We start from the raw sequence: 20,599 nt of genomic DNA on the forward strand, positions 1-20,599 counted from the left end.
AGGGCTCTTTAATGCAAATAAATTACTACTGACCGTTTCACCAATTCTGATGTACATGTAGTGTATCTTTGCTTAGAAACCAGTGCTTCAAGAGGGATTCAGTAACAGAATGAGATGAACTTGGAATTGGTAATGTTTTATTAGATCCAATTCCAGAACACACACTAACAACAATGAATGTTAGAACATGGTAGTATCATCAAGCAAAAACATACTAACATCAAGTTGTTTACATTTAAAGCATAATATCAAACGTATTTGGCATCAGTCACATGTTTACAAAATGGCATAAGTATGCAAAAAAACAGACAGACGTTTGTACACAGAGTATGTTAAGCTGAAGTGTGTTTAACAGTGCCAAGGCCATACACATAATACTAGCATGGCTAGGTTATGGTTTATATGGGTATTTAAAAGAAGCAACAATCTGAACTACATACAACAAACATATGATTGCTACAGTTAGCATAGTTATTCAGGCCTCACACAAGGTCAAAATCATAGAGCGAAGTCACTTCTCTCTCAAACTTTAGAGAGGGCGAAGTTTTTAACAACAGGGAGACTTGAATTTTTAATCCCAAACATATGTTATCTTAATACAGGTGCAACTTTTACAATCTGTACTTTATTTTATTTTCCGTCTGTACTTCTAATTGATGGATATGTGCTCTGTAATGATAAGTACATTAATAGTTAAGTCACGTTAACCTCCCACCAGTGTGGTGCTCAAGGACATGAGGAGGAAGACACGAACGGAACGTACATCATGGCCTGAATGTAAAAGTTTGCAAGTTTGCTCTGATTCCGTTATTAAACATTGCAAGTCTTTAACAATGACTTTTTAATATATATTACATGCTCTATAGTTGTTTTTTTGTTGTTTTAAATTACCTTTCCACGTGTCGCCTTCTTTAGAAATAATGAAATGTAATTGAAAAGCACTAATTTAACCGTTTAGAATTAATTCTCTTACATTGTTACAAGTTTGTCTTCGTCTTCTCATTTCATTTAGGACCTACTCCATGCAGTGCTGTCCTAGTAGATTAATCTACCACGGTTCAGCTGAGATTACCCCGAGGCAATTAAATGCGTTCCACAGTCACATCCACTTAATACACTGTGGAGTTGTCAGACTGAATGGGTCCTAGTATCCGTCAAGGTGTGAAAATTGCTTATCTGCTGCATCTTGTCACTGTTGTTTACAATAATTTAAAAAAAAGTTTAAATAATTTTATTTTGACATCTGTTTTGTATGGTGAATTTATTCATTATGACAAAGTCTACGTAAAACTAAATAATTACTCCAACTATTAGTGCCAGACACTGGTGTTGTCTGAGCTAGACCCTCTATCTATGAGCCTGTCGCATGATTGTGTGGCGCCAGTGTCTCTTCAAACTCGCAGGCCATTCGCAATTAATTACTATCTATGATTAGGTGTTCCTCAGGTTCTGCATCATTTATCCTGTATTGTGTACATTGCACGTGATGGCCATTTCAAAAAGGCCACACAAACTTCGCCTTACGGTGAAGTCAGGCTGGTTAGAGCGAAGTTTGGGCTCACTTCGCCCGGTCGCGTGAGCCCTGGTTATTAACTAAGATAGGTATCAGGCACATGGTAACAAATATGGCATAAATAAGAATTTAAAAAAAACAAGCAAGGTTTTTGTACACTGTCAGGCAGGTATTTTATAGTGGCAAGGCAATATATGTGCTACTAGCATGATTATATATATATTTCTTTATACGAGATAGAGGAGAACTAGCCACCTGAGCTACTTATTACAAGCACATAATTTCTACAGCTGTTGACTAACATTAATGTTCAGATCACCACCATCTACAGGCATTTAGTTCAGACCACAACTACAAATATTTAGTACAGCTATGCAACACTACACTTTCTTTCCTTTCTCACTTTCTTTCAGTGATGGCACACTTTCAAGCAATTTACGCCTCTTCACATCTGCATTTTTTCATAGCAGCCCTTGTTTGGTCAAGGTTTTTCTTTGCTACTTCCAAGAGACCCTGAGCAATGTTTATCTCAGAAAAGTTTTTCTCCTTGATACCATTTGTTAGTCTTTTATTAGCTTCTTCAAATACACTGTTTGCATGATTCAGATCTTCTTGAAGCTGTTTTAATTACTTTAATATAGTACTGAAATATCTTAGCAAGTGTTTTCCCTCATCAATAAGCATCATTGGGAAAACATTGCTAATGTTAGTCTGTGTGCAAAAGCCTTATTACATACACAATGCAGAGCAGATACCTGTATTCAAAGGAATGAAGAATTACTTAAAGTGGGACTTGTCAACATGCACCAGTCATTCTCATCATGGAATCCCTCTTGCAGCACTGGAGACCTACTGCAACAAACTGATCCTACAAAAATACTAGAAACTGCTTCTTATTAAAATCAAGATTTAGATTACTTCAATCAATGCATTTAATTAAAACTTTTATATTATTTTCGAACTATTTTCACGAAAAAGTACGGATAGTAAGGGCTTTTTCAAGAAAAAGTAGGAGCCGAACAAAAAAGTAGGGAAAAGTAGGAGCCGAACAAAAAAGTAGGAGCTGAACAAAAAAGTAGCGAAATGTAGGACTCGCTTGAAAGCCTGTATTTATCATATTATTCAAAGCTTCTGAATGTAAAGCTTATTTTGGAAGTCACTATACTTTCTAATTGAAAATTCAGAACAGTATGCATCTCATCACCAATATCATATTTTTCTGCACCCCTCTTTATTTTCCCGCATCCTACTATATTTTACAGCACCTATCTCCGCTATTTCCAAATGCACACTTTTCTCCAACAATAAAAAAACAAAAACAACGATCAGTCTGCACACTGGACATCAACGGAAACAAGCCACGTTATGTGTTATGCGTTGTGTACGAAAAAGCAACTGACGAAAATTTACGACAGTTACCGTGATGCAATTTAACAGTATTTTTTAACAGCCTCAGTTTTGTCCCATACCTGTATCCATTTGTATGTTTAATACACACAATGAAAGTTATATTTTATTTGAGCAATGAAAACATTTTATTTTTTATGGATTCGGCTATCTCCGATTGAAAAACCCCCCACTTGTTTGACGCCAAATTTGTCACATGATCATAACGGTCATTCTCTTTCGTTTGCACCGACTATCATCCAACATTTTGTCCTCAATTGCAGATATAATTTGTTGTAACTGATGATTTTTACTTCCTGTCATTCTGTTTCTTCAACAATTCTTTATAAAATGTTAGAAAGTTTTCATTTTGTGGGATATCACTGCTTATAAAAAAAACGGAAGTGGTAGTGTTCATCATTAAAATCATTTACCTTGGGTGCCACATAATAAATACACCACCTTTCCAAAAACAGCGATCGATTCGATGAAGATGGAAATAACAAAAAATGTATTCAACATTAGGGGATCACTTTACAAACATCTTTATTGTCTTTCATTTATCTTGAAATCTTTATTAAAATAATATTAAAACCTTGATCGGTTCAGCAAAACTGGAACTGCGCGTGAATGACTGACATCTTCAGTTCAATTAAAAGACGAGTCAGCTTGTATTTTGTATAAACGTTTTTGTACTTTGTTGTATTCAAAATAAGGAGCATGTCTTTCCACAAAGTCGACCAACACACAACAATATGGTAACCAAGCTCCCCCCACCCACCCCCCTCTTTTTTTTTAAAGTGTGTGGTGCTGCGCAGCCACCCTCCTTTAATTTTCACCCAGTGAGAACACTGCGATATGGTTACTGCATGCCAGGAGTGACATTTTCTACCACCACTTTGATGTAGATGGTGTCATCCTTCAGGTAATTATTGTGTGGGTTTTCCACTACAGAATGTGATGCAAATAGCGGACAAACCCGAGGGCAATATTAATCTATGTGATGGGCCATTGGAAGCTGCTGCTGTTTGGATCCGGGTGGAAAAAGTTTGTTTTATTTAACGACGCCGCTAGAGCACATTGATTTTGTATCTTATCATCGGCTATTGGACGTCAAACATATGGTCATTCTGACACTGTTTTTAGAGGAAACCCGCTGTCGCCACATAGGCTACTCTTTTTACGACAGGCAGCAAGGGATCTTTTATTTGCGCTTCCCACAGGCAGGATAGCACAAACCATGGCCTTTGTTGAACCAGTTATGGATCACTGGTCGGTGCAAGTGGTTTACACCTACCCATTGAGCCTTGCGGGGATCCGGGTGGAAGTGGTGCGACAGATCGCTCATGTGAGGACCCAGTGGTCCCTGGTCCAGCAGGTAGAGTGTTACATTTTGCTGGAACGGCCAGGGCATTAACGCGTCGTACTCACCTCGCATTAATACAAAATATAACGAGATGTGTGTGGTTTTACCCTTCTTGTTTCCATTCAAGTAGACCACACTGTTCATACACTTTATAATCAACCACATTCCCTGACTTTTAAAGACATCTTCGATCTTTAAAAAAAAAAAAAAGATGCAACATATAATCCAATAACAGGAATATTTTAAAACAAACTAATTCTCCAATCTAATTAAAATTAGCTCCACTATTACATGTGGATCTAACACCAGCCAGTTGGAGCTCATGTCCACCAATCAAAACATTACTTGCAAAATCCTGCCAGTGATTTAAAACTAACAACACTGCATAGTCCCCAATGTCCAGGTAACATTTCGTCTGCAAATAATAATTTAAATATTGACCAATCACACTTCGCCTTTTATAACGTTATTTGGGAGCATACAAATTCTAAAAATATCGGGAGAGTCTATTTTAGTGGCCGCAGTACAGTGAACCATACCAAATTAACAGTGTTCTCGCTGGGTGAAAATTAAAGGAGGGCGGCTGGTCGGCACCACACCCTTCAAAAAAAAAAAAAAAAAAAAAAAGGGGGGGGGGGGGGAGAGGAGGAGGAGAGTAGTTTGGTTATCATATTGTTGTGTGTTGGTAGACTTTGAGAAAAGACATACTCCTTATTTTGCCTGCAAAAAAGTGCAAAGGGGTTTATAAAAAAACCTTGTCTTTTAATTGAACCGAACATGATATCGGTCTGACATTCACGGGCAGTTCCGGTTTTGCTGGACCGATCAAAGTTTTAATATTATTTTTACAGGCTTTCAAGCAAGATTTTGTGAAAAATAAGGGCTTTTTTTAGGGCAAAAGTCTTAAAAAATAAGGGCTATTTTTAGGACTTTTTTTGACAAAAATAAGGACTGAAATTCAATAATCAATATAAAAGAAAAACATTCTGTACTCACCTCCAGGGAGAACATAAATACAAAAGCTAATTACCAACTCAGAAGATCATGCCAATGGTCATCAACAGCGATATTCAGCATATCAATACAACCAGATTAAAGTAATCTGATATGGTGCAAATCCATGCTGAATATGATGCTGATAACCACCAAGATGTCTTCTGAGAAATACATTAATTCAACATATTCATTATCTGAAAGTATACTAAGGCTAGATTTAATTAATTCCAACACTTATTTTATGTTGTATTTATCAAAAAAATTGAAAATTTAGGATTTTCACCAAAAAATTAGGGCTTTTTAGGATTTTGAAGCTTTAATAAGGAATATTAGGGCTGCTGTCAAAAAATAAGGAAAATTAGGAAAATAAGGGCCCGCTTGCAAGCCTGTTTTTAATAAAGATTTCAAGATATATGAAAAACAATAAAGATGTTTGTAAAGTGATCTCCTAATGTCAGATACATTTTTGTTATTTCCATCTTCATCGAATGAATCGATCGCTGTGATAAAATATTATCGCCAGCTGATAAAAAGTAGTTTCATTTTTGTAAAGGCGGTGTATATATTATTTGGCACTCAAGATAAATGATTTTAATGATAAACACTACCACTTCCGTTGTTTTTATAAGCGTTCATATCCCCTCAAAATGAAAAGTTTACAATATTTTATAAAGAACTGCTGAATAAACAGAATAACAGAAAGTAAAAATCATCAGTTTCAACCAATTATATCTGCAACTGAGGACAAAATATCAAACGATAGTTAGTGGAAACAAAAGACAGAATGACCGTTCTGATCACGTGACAAATTTGGCGCCAAATAAGAGGGTTTTTTTCAATCGGAGATTGCCGAATCCGTAAAAAATAAAATGTTTTCATTGCTTACATAAAATATAACTTTTATTGTGTCTATCAAACATACAAATGAGTACAGATATTGGACAAAATAGAGGTTGTTAAAAATACTGTTAAATTACATTATGGAAAATGTCGTAAATGTTTCGTCAATTGCTTTTTCGTACACAACGCGGATTGTTTCCTTTGATGTCCAGTGTGCAGACTGATCGTTGTTTTTTGTGTGGAAAAAAGTGCATTTGGAAATAGCGGAGATAGGTGCTGGAAAATAAAGAGGGGCACTCAAAAATAAAGGAGGGCGGCAAAATAGAATAGCGGCGCGGGGCGCCACGCTTAAATGGAGCAGCGAGAACACTGGCCAATACGTACAGGGTGGGTTATCAGTCTTCTATTTTATATTAAAAATTATTTATTTTATAAAATAAAACATGTTTTAAGGCATTCGTAATTCACACGAAACATGTCGTATACCCTCAGGATAATTCGGAATGTTTTCAAATTATTTTTATATCACTGGCAGGATTCTGCAAGTAAGGTTTTGATTGGTGGACATGAGCTCCAACTGGCTGGTGTTAGATCCACATGTAATAGTGGAGCTAATTTTAATTAGATTGCTAATTCTCTTGACTTTTCAGGACAGAAAAAGATCAAAGGAATGGTCTTCAAACTAACCTGTCACAACACCGCAGTCCATTGACAAGATGTGTTGTAATCTGTCCATCTTTAATGGTTGCCAAGTCCAGGGTTTGAATTTTACGCTATTCCGCAAATACTAAATTTCGAAATAATTCTTCCAATATTCCGTCATGAAAGTGAAAATAAAGCACGAAACACCGAAAATCACCTGCGAATATTCCGCTTAAAGCGACACACCCTAGTTACGGCTAGTTGTTAACCAGTATGGCGTTGTTTTTCGCTATTAAACCCATTTTTTTCACAAATAAAATTGCACTTTACTTACCGTTTATTATTTAGAATATACATTTCCATTCACCTGAAGTGTTTTTTGGTAATCATGGTAATCCTGGGTTTTTCTTATTTCATAAAATGGCACGGGCCTCTGAGAAAAAAACGTTGAGCAGACAAGGTCTAATCTATTTTTAGACGGGATATTTCCATTTCAATGTCACAGACGTTGGTATACCACGTGACCGTTATCATTTTGGTTCGGTTTGTTTTCTCGTGCACGGTTCGCGCAATCAACATCCGATTTGTTGTTGTTCATTTGTGAGATTTTTCTTCACAGTTCGTGAACATTTTCAGTAACAATAAAGTTCAGACAAGTAAGTGTCTCAATACAAAACGTTACAAACTCTTAAAACCAATAATTTTGCTAAGTCTTATGATATCTGGAGAGGGGATACAACCAGGACATAACAGTTGGAACATGTCCAGGAGAGGTGAAAGGAATGCACCCCAAGTCTGTGAAATTTGTCGTGACATAGGCATTGTTGTGCTTCGAGTGACATCTACCGGTGACATCAGAATACTAACTTTCAAAATTATTTCAAGCAATTGGGACATGGGGATTCCCATGGTATTTATAGATATAAAACCTGCTTTTTCACTCCATTTGATAAAAACGTGATCTAAGTGTGTTACAGGTTTGTAGATTAACCAAATTATAATTTATTTTCGCTGGATGGAACTAGGGTGTGCGGCATTAAGCTTTTTCTTCAGCTACATTTTTCTGCAGAACAAATCGTTGGGCTACTAACACCTTTCCCATGCACTTACTGGTACAAAATAAACGTCTTTTTGATCGAGTCTAATGTTTGGAGTGCATTCGTTTGTAATTCCAGCTAGTACGCAGTATTGCATAGACTGGTATATAAAGAATTGTTTGTTATGCAATGTTGTACAAGGCGACGTAGCAGAGTCAGGAAAATTAGTGGTACATTAATAATTGAAGGGATAGTACAGGTGATGCACCACTTCCGGATCACCTGTATTTACCGATCAGTCTGTCGGTAGGCCTATATTAAATTTTTAGTCATTTCTATGTAAATTTCATTAAACAAATATTCCAACAAACAAATAATACATGTTTCTTGAAATTGTACGTAAAATAACTGTAACAGTATATAGTCTTGGTTTTATTTTGGACGGCGATACATAACCACTATTAAAACTTTACACGAGCAGACGACATGAAAAAAAAAAAAAAAAGACGTTTAAAAAGAGAGATCAAGTCTTTGATGTTTTTCTTTTTATATCCTTTGAAATTTTATAGTACGAGTAGGGGAAACATATATAGATTGTGCAGGACTAGTTTTATGAAAAGTGATGCTGCAAACGACTTACTGTAACTCCTCAAAGGGGACACACTTGATACGCCAGTTGCGGATCACTCACAAAACGCAACCACTAGTTCATAATAATTAGACTCTGTATGTCTCGGGGCCCATGTCATAGTAGCCCTAGACTGTTCGTCCCATGGCCAGTCATCCTCTACAAAATATTATATTAATCGTTGTAGTTCCACCTATTTTTCTTGTATTATTTTTGTTTTCTACAGGTAATGACAATATGTATATAATGTAAAGACACGTATTTTATAAACTGAAACTACGATTTTAAGTGTTCGTCCACTTGTCTCTCATGTTATATTTGTAGGCCTACATGTAATTAGCCGCAGTCATTCACAAATATGGCTAATATAAATAAAATGTAGTTTTTTAAAATTCCATTTTCGTTTAATTCGGGCAAAAATCAGTCTGCCCTGCCCCCTACAAAAATAGGAGCCCGTATGACCTGTTAGATCGCCAGTCTAGAATCGCTAAAATCGCTGCACACGTGTCTTGTATTTGCCCCATAAGACTATTCAGTAATGTTGCACGCCCCCCTCAGTGAGAGCCGTCCACCCCATTGCTTGCTTGCTTGATTGATTGGAAAAAAAGATTTAAAAAAGTTTACTGTACAAAGAAAAGAATCGGCACAAGTTTGGCATGAGGACCTTTATAAAACCATGCCACCGTCAGTGGTCTGTTTCGCATGTGCCATTGCACGTGCTTTTCGCATACTCAACTGCTCGACTTTAGGAGAGAGGGGGAAGGGGTCCTCTATTTGGTTTTGTCAACGAAGTGAAAATCTCTTATTCGGCTTAATTATAATTCGCATTTAAACAGTCTGTACTACTATAGGGTGGATAATTTGTTTCAGTGGAATTTTTGTTTTACACAATCGCATTCTGATGCAGGAGAGTCAGTCGGCCACTGATCTGTGTATTCACACGGTCAATCTGAGCTAGCCCTAGCCTTTAGACCGTCGTTGAAAATAATTCTGTATTCAGGAGTAGATCCAGGAATTATTTTGCGGGGGTGGGAGACTAACCAGAAAAGGGCAAATGGAACAACATGTCAAAGATATTAATTAATAATCCACTTTTGCGACTGTTTAGTGTGTGTCACTATATTAATATTTATCATTATTAACAAGGGGTCTAACCGTCCTGCTTCAAAATTATTTGCTTAATTTTAATATTTAAACGGGCGGATTATATCCGGCTAAAAAAAACAACACCCCCACCACGTAGATAACCTGTAAAAGTCATCAATATAATAATATTATTATTATTATTATTATTGATATATACGATAATAAAATTATTTATTAGTAGTAATAATAATATTAATTATTATTATTATATGCTAGAATGCCAGAAATCAAATATAATTCAACTTGTTGAAAGTACACAACGAAAATAATAAGGATCGCTCACCTTTACTTTTGACACACGCCCCGTATATCTGACGTCATAGCTGATTTTCAATCGATTTTAGAAATTGCTAATTAGGGGCGTAATCAGGGGGGGTGAAAACCCTATGGAGTTGCAAATGATCATAAAATATATCCGGCAGGATCCACGAACGTGCTGAAAGTGCTAACATGTTGAAATAGTGTTTTTGAAGGCGTAAGCCTCTATTTTTTTAAAGTGATCCGGAACTGGACAAAGTGATGCGCAACTGGCGTAAGTACGCCAGCTCGAACAACACTGTTTTTTGGTGCCAAATGTTTACCTAAATTTACATTTTATATCACTGTTTATTTATATGGTTGATTATCTTTATTACCAAGAATTTCTTTTTAAGTCATACGCGCGCATGTTGACAGAATTCACAATTTTGTTTCAAGTGATCCGGAACTGGCGCATCACCTGTAAATTTTTAGACGGAATAGTGTTTTTTTAAATTCACTATTCATTTGGGATAGTGGTAAAAAAAACCCATTTCAACCCCTGAAGTCATGTGAGTGCTTCTCAAATGTTTCTTTGCGTGGCAGCTATTCCATTCTCTGCTCTATTGTGATCAGTCGCTCAGTGTGGCCCACCATTTTCAGCTAAAAGAAAACAGAGATTTAAAAAAACTTAGATAGTTTTCGCTTGTCAAGAATACTTGACCTATCCTCAAACTAATGGCATTTTCCCCTTGAACAATAATGGACTGGTCCGAATATGGGATGGCTTAAAATCTTTCGATTCCTGTTCCAGTCAATTGATAGAAGCTTCCTTTCTATTGTTACAGGGGAAAATGTCATTAATTTGAGGTCAGGATAAGTTAAAAAGAAAAATACATATACAACTATTTGAATTGTGAATGTGTGCAGTGAAACTGTGATAAAAAATACCTTCTTGATTCTGCAAATGACATAAAATCATCTTAAAGATGCTCAGTCACGGATGGTTAACCTAATAATTGACCTAACAAAGTATTATATGACAATATATACATTTGATTTGTACCTAAAAGTACCTTATTGAACCATCTACATAACCACCATACCCAACTTATTATTGATATTTTATAAAAATAATTGAATTATGTCAACGGTCCATAATTCAGAGAAAAATAATGGCTATTTGGAGAGCAGAGGTCTGACATATTATTTTGAGTCATGTGACGGGTATCCCCCGAATAATCGCAGTGTCAAAACGATTTACCAAGCTCGTGTAATGAGAACGCTTTACCATTCTTTGCGAAGTAGGGTAAATAGAAAAAAGAAACCAATGAAAATAAGTTATTAAAAATTAATAAACACATGCATTGAATAATAATAAGCTTATATATTAATTAATTTTAGTAACAGAAGCATGTTAAACGTCGACAATCCTGACTAGTTAGGCCTTTGCATATATAGGTAAATTTATCATTAGTCGTATGCAAAAAACTCTAAACATCTGGATCACAAACACCTTCATTTTCCATCTTATCAAATTCATTATTATGCAAAATATGCCACAATAGCTGACTTGTGATAAGAATTGTTACATTTTTAAAGAATACTCTGAACTAGACAGTGTTTATATACGATGTGACTATATATATACGACGAGTGTGTATATAGCCTCTGCTAACGAGAGCTGGCTATATTTACGGCAACATTTTTATATAGGTGGTAAATAAGTATTTGACTGATCCATGCTGAGGTAGATTATCTGAAAGAGAAACTAACTATGGACAGTACACAAACTAACAATAGGACTTGAACTTAATAATTTTTCACTGATTGCTATTTTGAGGCTAATTACGTTAAAAAAATTAAAAGTTAATTTTACCACAAATAAATATGACTAAAAGGTTATTTTTCTGTATTTAGTCATATTTCAAATGCGCAAAATGGCAAGGGGCAATAAAACTCAAAATACATATTTGTTTAATACCAGTAATGCTGAGACCACTCCCGGGTCCCCCTCGTAATGTTTCTGTAACAACCGCCCTCACCCACCCCACCACAACGTGATTTTACCAACATTATAATAAATGTAATAATAATAATAATAATAATAATACACAATTATTACTACTGCTATCATTATTATTAGCCTACTACTACCTTTTTTGGGGTGGAGGAGGCAGTGTTTATCAGGGTGTGTGTGTTTGGCTATAAAAATGCAACATTAACGTCCATGCACACACGCACAAACGACAGGCTGAACTTGTCCCTGCACGTAGAACTGGATTCAACTGGGTTAAGTAAAAATTAAGCCAACCTTTGGACAGCAAAACATACGACAGTTTTCGGGGTTTTTTTTTATGCTGTACATTAAACCGAATGACCACTTTGTCAATCAGTCAAAATAATTTGCAAACTTTTAACGAAAAATGACTGGCTGGTCATAGACCACATTGGTGACGCTGGAAAACATGTTATCTGTTTTCGAACCAAGCACTATATAGCGTTGTAACCGTCTGGACTCTATCCCCTGCTAAATAATAATAATAATAATCAATGGTGACTTCATGTTCCGACTGTTTATTATTTTATTTTAGCGTATTCGCAATTATTTTCGTCATGAAATAATAATTATATGTTTTTATTATTTGCCATGTATATAGCTTATATTTGCCTATACACAGTGGTTGTTTATATAAAATAAAAAAATACATTATACGGTTGTCGTACATGTATATATAGCCTCATCACTACAAGTCTGTTTTGCCATATTTTTTTATGACTTTTCACAAGAAGAGTTCCAGATCTTAAAAATGTAGCGTGTCATGGAATTCCCTCGATCGTAGTTCAATTAAACTGTTTTAGATCATACAATAACTATGGCTTGAATGCAAAACAGTTTTTAACCCTTATCCTGCTGCATTCTTTTCACTAAATTTAAAGAATTTTCACATTCTACATTTCTAGTATTATTATTAAAATCTGTCGACATTTTAACATGAAATTTCATCCAAATATACATTAATCATCCACCTACGTAATGATAGCATTTTTTATAGACGGTTATTTTATTTATGTTACCATGGCAACAGCTGCAAATTTCAATATACAATTTTTTCATTAATAATTAAGAAAATATGAATTAAAAACTACTATTTTTCTTTTAATTTAAGTGTATGCTGTGATTTCTTAACCATAGTGATTGATTTAAAGAACAAATGAAGTAGACAGCTAATGTTTTTCAGAATAACAGGGTGCAATGCACATACTGTCATCAACACTTTTTTGTAGATTATGAACATAATGTCCAACATTAACTATTATATATTTCTAGTAATATTATTAAAATCTGTGGACATTTCAACATGAAACTACACACACATATGAAGAAGATCCACCTATGTAATTATAGCATTTTTCAGTCAGTTATATTATTTATATTACCATGACGACAGCTGCAAATTTCAATATACCATATTTTCATTAATAATTATAAAAACTTTAATTTAAAACTAACATTTTTCTTTTAATTTAAGTTTATGCTGTGATTTATTAACCATACTGCTTGATGTAAAGAAAACATTAAGTAGACAGTCACTGTTTTTCTGAAAAATAGGGTCAAATGTACATTCTGCCATCAACACTTTTTTGTAAATTATGAACATAATGTCCAACATTAACTATTATACATTTCTAGTAATATTATTAAAATTAGTTGACATTTCAGCATGAACGTACACACACATATACTAAGAATATCCACCTACGTTAACGTTCACATTTTGTAGTCGGTTATATTATTTATGTTACCATGGCAACAGCTGCAAATTTCATTATACCATTTTTTTCATTAATAATTATGAAAACTTTAATTTAAAAATATTTTTTTTATTTTACTACTACTCGCTTTAAAAAAACCCCAAAACAATTAAGTAAACAGACAATTTTGTTTTTGAATAATAGGGTCAAATGCACATCAACACATTTTTGTAAATTGTGGACATAATGTCCACAATCTACCTAGACACATAACCTAGACACTAAAAATATGTATACTTTCTCTATTACTTTATATATATTTGTCAAATGACACATGATTTCAAAATAAGTATATGCCCTTTCAATTCCTGTCAATTTCAAATGAAAATGATTAATTCTGTTACCATGGTAACCAATGCAAAAAGAGGAAACGTTTCCCATATGAAATGTTTCAAATTAATTTATTTGAATACAAATCACTGTATAATGTTATAACAATAAGCTCCCAGCTGTTTACAAAAGGGTGAAAATTGTGAATTCTGTTACCATGGTAACCAATTCAAAACACAGAAAAAAAATTTCTAAAAAAAAAATCATTTTCAAGGATTGAGAAACAACCAATGTATAGTGACATAATTATACTATGCCTGTAGAAAAGATAGGTGAAAATTATTAATTCTGTTGCCATGGTAACCAATTCAAAACTATCAGTTACCATGGTACCCAGTTCAAAACTGTTACCATGGTAACTAATGCAAACTCTTGGTTGCCATGGTAAGTTATGTAAAACTGGAAACTATTTGCAGTATGCATGGAACTTTTGGGTCACTAGATCAAAAGTAAAGGACACTAGTAATCAATAATTTGAGGGTACTTAAAAACCCAAACAGATCATAACTGCTGCTACTAGGTGGTTATGGATTTGAATTCTTGAAATTGGACACTGCATTTCATGTACAAATTTTAAACAGCAGCTCTCTTACTATAATCATTCTAAAAATTATTAAAATGTATCCATTAACTCCCAAGATTTTAGGGTACATAATTTTACCCTTCATCCCTTACCGAAATGACTTATATTTTTCACTTATAAGTGAAGTATAAGTCGTTAATACTTTTCAAGTATAAGTGACATAAGTAAACGATTAGGATTTTGTATGCAAATGAGGTATCACTTATACAAAGTATATGTGACATATAAGTGAAGTGTACATGTAAGTCATTCGCTTATATTTAACAGAAGTGTTAGATATATATAAGTGACTTATAAGTGAAGTATAAGTGAAATATAAATGAAGTATAAGTGATTCACTGATATTTAACAGAAACTGCTGTATAAGTAAAGTATAGGTGAAGTATAAGTGATTCACTGATATTTTACAAAAACATGCTGTATAAGTGAAATAAATATAAGTGAAGTATAAATGATTCACTGATACCGGGCATTTTACAAAAAATGCTGTATAAGTGAAGTATAAGTGAAGTATAAGTGATTCTCTGATATTTACAAACATTGCTGTATAAGTGAAGTATAAGTGATTCACTGATATTTTACAAAAACCCCACTATAAGTGAAGTATAAGTGAAATATAAGTGAAGTATAAGTGATTCACTGATATTTACAAACATTGCTGTATAAGTGAAGTATATGTGATTCACTGATATTTTACAAAAACGCTGTACAAGTGAAGTATAAGTGAAATATAAGTGAATATCAAAGGCTGTGGTATGTTCTGTCCTGTCTGAGGTAAGATCATATAAAAGATGACTTGCTGCTTTTGAAACATGTCAGAGCTAGCCCTGGGTTCCAATTTGGGTTCGCCAAAAAATTCGCCAATCGTTAAATTCTTTCGCCAATTTGAAAATGTTTTCGCCAAATATATTTTGACATTTTAACCAAATAAACAAAAAAATTATGTCAAGTATTAATGTATAATAATTAAAATATACATCTTAATTGTATGTTCTGCATTACAGGTTCTTTCAATCACTATCTAATAGTGGAATGCACAGATGAAGTCAGAGTGACATATTCAGAATAAAATAAAATGAATTTTTTTGTGTGTACCGGGTATATATTTAATCACAAAAAAACAAACATTTTTACAGCACACATTATAATCTGAAAAATAGTTAAAAGTGTAACACATTGTCTACACACAACAAATGACATAAACTATATTTAAATACAACAAAACAAAAAACATCAGTATTAATAGAGCACATTATTTGTGAAGTATAGCACTATATATCAGAAAATAGTTCAGCCATGTTCAGCCAAATTTCCAGCTTTGTTGAAATTTTCTGTTTTCAGTAGGCCTATTAATTTTTATATTTGGTGTTTCAATCACTGGGGTGTCTACATTTTCTTTGGATGATGAAGCTAAATTTGGACAGGACCCAACAAACCCAAATGATGATAACTTTGGTACTTTGGCACCACTTTCATTCCGATCATTAATTTTTTGTTTCCCCATAATTTAGACGCATTGAGTGTGAAATGTGAATAAAAATATTGTTCATGTCATTTATATACGTAACACGTCTAATGAGTTCTTCATGTCAAATATGGCCTCCTATAAACTGGTAGCAAGTAGTTGTTTTAGCACAAGAGATATATTAATTAATTTTCTTTTGAAAGCAAAGATAACATAAATCATAAGCTCTAATCACCGATTTATTTGTTTGATGTATGGACAGTGGTAATCAGTTAGGATTAACGCAACTGGCCGTATTTACAATCTGACCAATTGTTTAACTAATTACCTGTACGCTTTGATATTAAACACTATTATTCTTTTTGTTTTTTGTCTTACTCATTGTAGACAGTCAATAAAATATAAATAAACACAAAGAACGCGTCTTTTACATGTTTATTGCAAACAAAACACCGTCATCTATTGCAATCCAAAAATAGGTAGAAAGCAACAACTTGCTCCAAGCATTCAATTTCTAACAGTGAGGCTTATTAGGATAAAGTTTATTTACAAATATAGCACAAACAATTTATAATTGCTGACCAAGTGTATTTGAAATAATATGTATATACAATTTATACCAGTAACATTAAAGATAGTTAAATAATATTTGTAGAAAGGCGGAACGCATGTGTACATTTTCTACTTGCACCCCCACATTCCAGAAATGAACAGGGCCGTGCGACCTAACCTACATTAAACTAAAGCTTTCTGAGGTAAAAGAAAACTTTAGATATTATTTTGGGTAAAACACATTTTATATAATAATCTAATATTTTATCATTAAAATCTTTAACTGTGTATTCTGAGTATTAGATCGATATTCGCTTGTTTCCGAAAATAAAGTGAAAACCAGCCACGTGCTCAAATTTGGTATGAACCGGAACACTAAACATAATCGGTTGAAAGTTATAAACAAAGAATTATACGGTAATAGAAATTCTTTCGCCAATTTTTTTATTTTCGCCTTTGGCGAACGACAGCGCGAGCCCTGCATGTAGAGAGCTTCCTCTGAAGACTATGGGCCAGAATTAATTATCAATTTAATTTTTTACATCCAGTAGCCAGTGATGAACTAATCAGTGCTCTGGTGACATCATTAAACAAATGAAATTAGGCAGCAATCTGTCCCTGGAGGCCAAATTTCAATATTCTCAGGTTTTGCCCTATCTCCACCCATGGATATGGACACCAATTTTGGTCATGCTACCAACCGGTAACAAACGTTTTCTCGAGAAAAAGAAAAAGAAAAGAAAAAAGAAGAGGTTCACAATCCATGAATACCATGGGAATTCCCATGACCCATTTAATTCAAATAATTGTTTTAAAAAGTTATTGTTCTTATGTCACCGTTACAGTATGACAGCACTTCCACACCCTATCTGTAAACTGTCAGCAAGACATAGAAATTGAAGAACAATAGTCTTAACAAAGTGGTGTTTCATTCTTCCTGAAGTGACCCACTAATATATCTGAACAGTATATGCAAAGAAATATTTTATAAATAATATAAATATATATATTTTTTTAAATATTAGATTGGATTCTCTCACATCCTTTTCTTCAGTTATGTCCTGTTCAGTGCCATCTTGATATATGTCATCCAAAATTCATATGGGATTCTGCAAAACAAAATAGAAAAAAACATTTTATATAGTCTGGATAGATCTGCTATGTAATTAGCAATTATTTAATGTAAACATTTAGTTCTTTCTATTAGTTTTTAAAGACTTAAGTTAGAGAATCATAGCCTACCAAGTTTCAGATGTGGGGAATCAAAACTTCAGGGAAAAACAAACTTTCAGTTAAATTTTCAATTTTACTTCTAAAAATAATAGTTTAAAAAAACTATTCAATCAAATCTCTAGGATAAATAATTTTTGTATTAAAACAGACTTTAAAATATTCAATGTTGAACTTTAATTTTAATTAAGAAGAAACCAGAAAATAAAATACATACATGTGTGTATATATATATATATATATATATATATATATATATATATATATATATATATATAGTGACAGGTGGTGAGTGGGGAGGGTCTATTTAAGTGAGGAGGTAGCATGGGATAATTATAATCATACAGCATCATGTGTATTAATATTAATATAAATAATTATTATTATTATTATTGGAAATACTATCAAATTCTGTTACATGTATGTTTGGTTGTTTAGCCACTGTTTCTCATGAATTTGATAAATCCTGTGAGAAGTTATGAATTAAAAAAAAATAACCATGAAAATGTTTTGGACTTAGTTTTTTCCTCGTTCATTTGGAACATATCATTTCCTTTGCAAAAGGACTATCTACAAACTAATATTTCACTTATAGAAACAAACAAAAAATGTCTTAATTCCAGTTCACTTATACCACTGATAAACCACTTATAGGTGAAATATATGTGGAGTATCGGTGATGTATCAGTTAACCATTCTTTTCACTTATACTTGTACACACTGGTACTTCACTTGTACCAATATATAGGTTCACACATTCATTCATCTTTCTCATCTATCACCCTCTGCCTATCATTCTCATTATCTTAATATAAAAAACTTTCCGATTTCTCCCACGATTTCAATCTGTTTCGACCCTTTCTGTCAATTTCCTCCGACTCTGTCTTCTGAGCTGTCCACACCATCGCCTACCTGTCTCAACTTCCTCCACGGGTGGTCTCTGTGTATATCCCTGCACCCACCTGGCATCCTCGTCCTCTGCCGCTAATAAAGCTGGTCTTACCCACGGCACTAACTAACGACCACCGGTAGTAGGAGTGCATAGTAGGTGGTTACAAGTGCCTCTTAACAATGCCAGAAGTAACTACTGAACACTCCCTGAAGTGGCCAGACTAAGCCCACAGATAGCCACAAGAGACAAGCACATGTCGCGGTTGGAGAGACAAGGACTGGGATGTGGAGGTGGACAGCGAAAGAAGTTGAAAGATAGGAGGAGTTGCCAGATCGGGAAGAAATGAGATGGAATTCAAAGGAGAGAAAGGAAAGGGGGCACTGGGAAAAAAAAAAAAAAAAAAAAAAAAATATATATATATATATATAGGTATATGCCACTTATAAGTTTGTATAAGTTATTTCCGTAAGGGATACCATACCCTCTGGCAGAAAACCTGGACACTGATATTAGAATACTAGAAATAGTAAAACGGATTTTATGCATTTCAGTAATTTATTGCGACACAAGATACTTTCAATAGTATCTTAAGGTGAACATGGTCACAACTGTAAGAAAAAAAGCAATGTAAAATATCCATTCACTTAAAAAAAATCCTGGTATTACTGGACAAGACAACTGGCTTAATTTTCCCCTATTTGTGCCCCACCCTTAGGATCCTGGGAGAGGGGTAGAATGACCAAATTCACAAGGTAATGGGTCACGGATATGTTCTAGTAGATCTGAACAAATTAGATTAAATGCAATTTCTATATAACTATCGTGAACTCCATCCCCACCCCAGGGACATTCACAAATTATATACACTGGTCATCTATTTGCCTTTACATATATTTGAATACTATCCAGATATTGCATAGAGCAAATGAGCTGGCCTAAAACTGTTTTACCATGTATTTCCATCATTTTACTCCAACACAATATTAGTTGTAATCCATGTAAAAATATGTAGTAATTCATTTGCAACCTATATAATTCACTATATATCTCGTAGTGCAATGCTAAAAGATTTGCAAAGAGGATGTTTTGTGGTCTAACAGAGCCTACAAGACCTTTGTGAATTAGATGCCTGGGCTGTAACTAGGATTTAAACCATGAACCAATGAGCATGGAAGGCGCAAGACACTAGGGGACCTGTGGGTGTGAACCAGCCCCAGGACATTTTTTAGAGGCTCTAAAATACCATTTTGCGACCATTTCAGGGAGGTTACATACTTAAAACATCAGTATCAATAAACACTAATTTTCTATTATTTTATACACTCCCCTTTGACTTTCTCCCACACCACGAACGATACGTAGCCCAGTGGTAAAGCGTGGTCGGTTTGGGATCGATCCCTGTCGGCGGGCCCATTGGACTAATTCTTACTCCAGCTAGTGCACCACGACTGGGATAGTGCATATAAATGATGACTTGCTACTAATGGAATAATGTAGCGGGTTTACTCTCTAAGACTATATGTCAAAATTACCAAATGTTTGCAACTAGCCGATGATTAATACATCAATGTGCTCTAGTGGTGTCGATAAATTAAAAAAAAAAAAAATTCCCTCAACACCATTGCCTCTCCACCCTAGCTATGGCCCTGCTGTTTGGCAGTAAAGCTAATATGAATAATTATTGTTATACAGATTCGGGGATTTTCTTTTAACTGGCAAAAATCTGCCTGCATCCCCAACCAAAATTGGAGCCCATACGCTTATGCCACTTCATTTGTTTTATTATTATTATTTTGGGCCCTGTCGCATAGGCCCTTGGAGACGGGGGTCAGAATTTGTTTGTGTGTGGCACAAAATGTAGTTGAAACTGATGGTGAAGTTTTGGAGAAGTAAATTTTTTTTAAACGTTTAGGCATGACGCACGGTAGTCCCGAGCGGAC

At 34.3% G+C, this 20,599-nt stretch overlaps 2 protein-coding genes across 2 annotated transcripts in view; one reads left to right on the forward strand and one right to left on the reverse strand.

Annotated features, from left to right (window-relative positions):
* Positions 1-20,599, forward strand: part of LOC121371715 (thymidylate kinase-like) — a 198,511-nt gene that overhangs the window by 49,829 nt on the left and 128,083 nt on the right. The gene's annotated exons all lie outside the window — the stretch shown is intronic.
* LOC121371699 (TNF receptor-associated factor 5-like) overlaps positions 16,407-20,599 on the reverse strand; it is a 29,403-nt gene continuing 25,210 nt past the window's right edge. Inside the window, exon 9 of the mRNA XM_041497792.1 lies at positions 16,407-17,646. Coding sequence (XP_041353726.1) covers positions 17,635-17,646 — 12 coding nt within the window. The 3' untranslated portion in view covers positions 16,407-17,634. The remainder of the gene's footprint in view (positions 17,647-20,599) is intronic.

Source organism: Gigantopelta aegis, chromosome 1, assembly GCF_016097555.1.
Source record: "Gigantopelta aegis isolate Gae_Host chromosome 1, Gae_host_genome, whole genome shotgun sequence".
NCBI classification, from domain to species: Eukaryota; Metazoa; Mollusca; class Gastropoda; order Neomphalida; family Peltospiridae; genus Gigantopelta; species Gigantopelta aegis.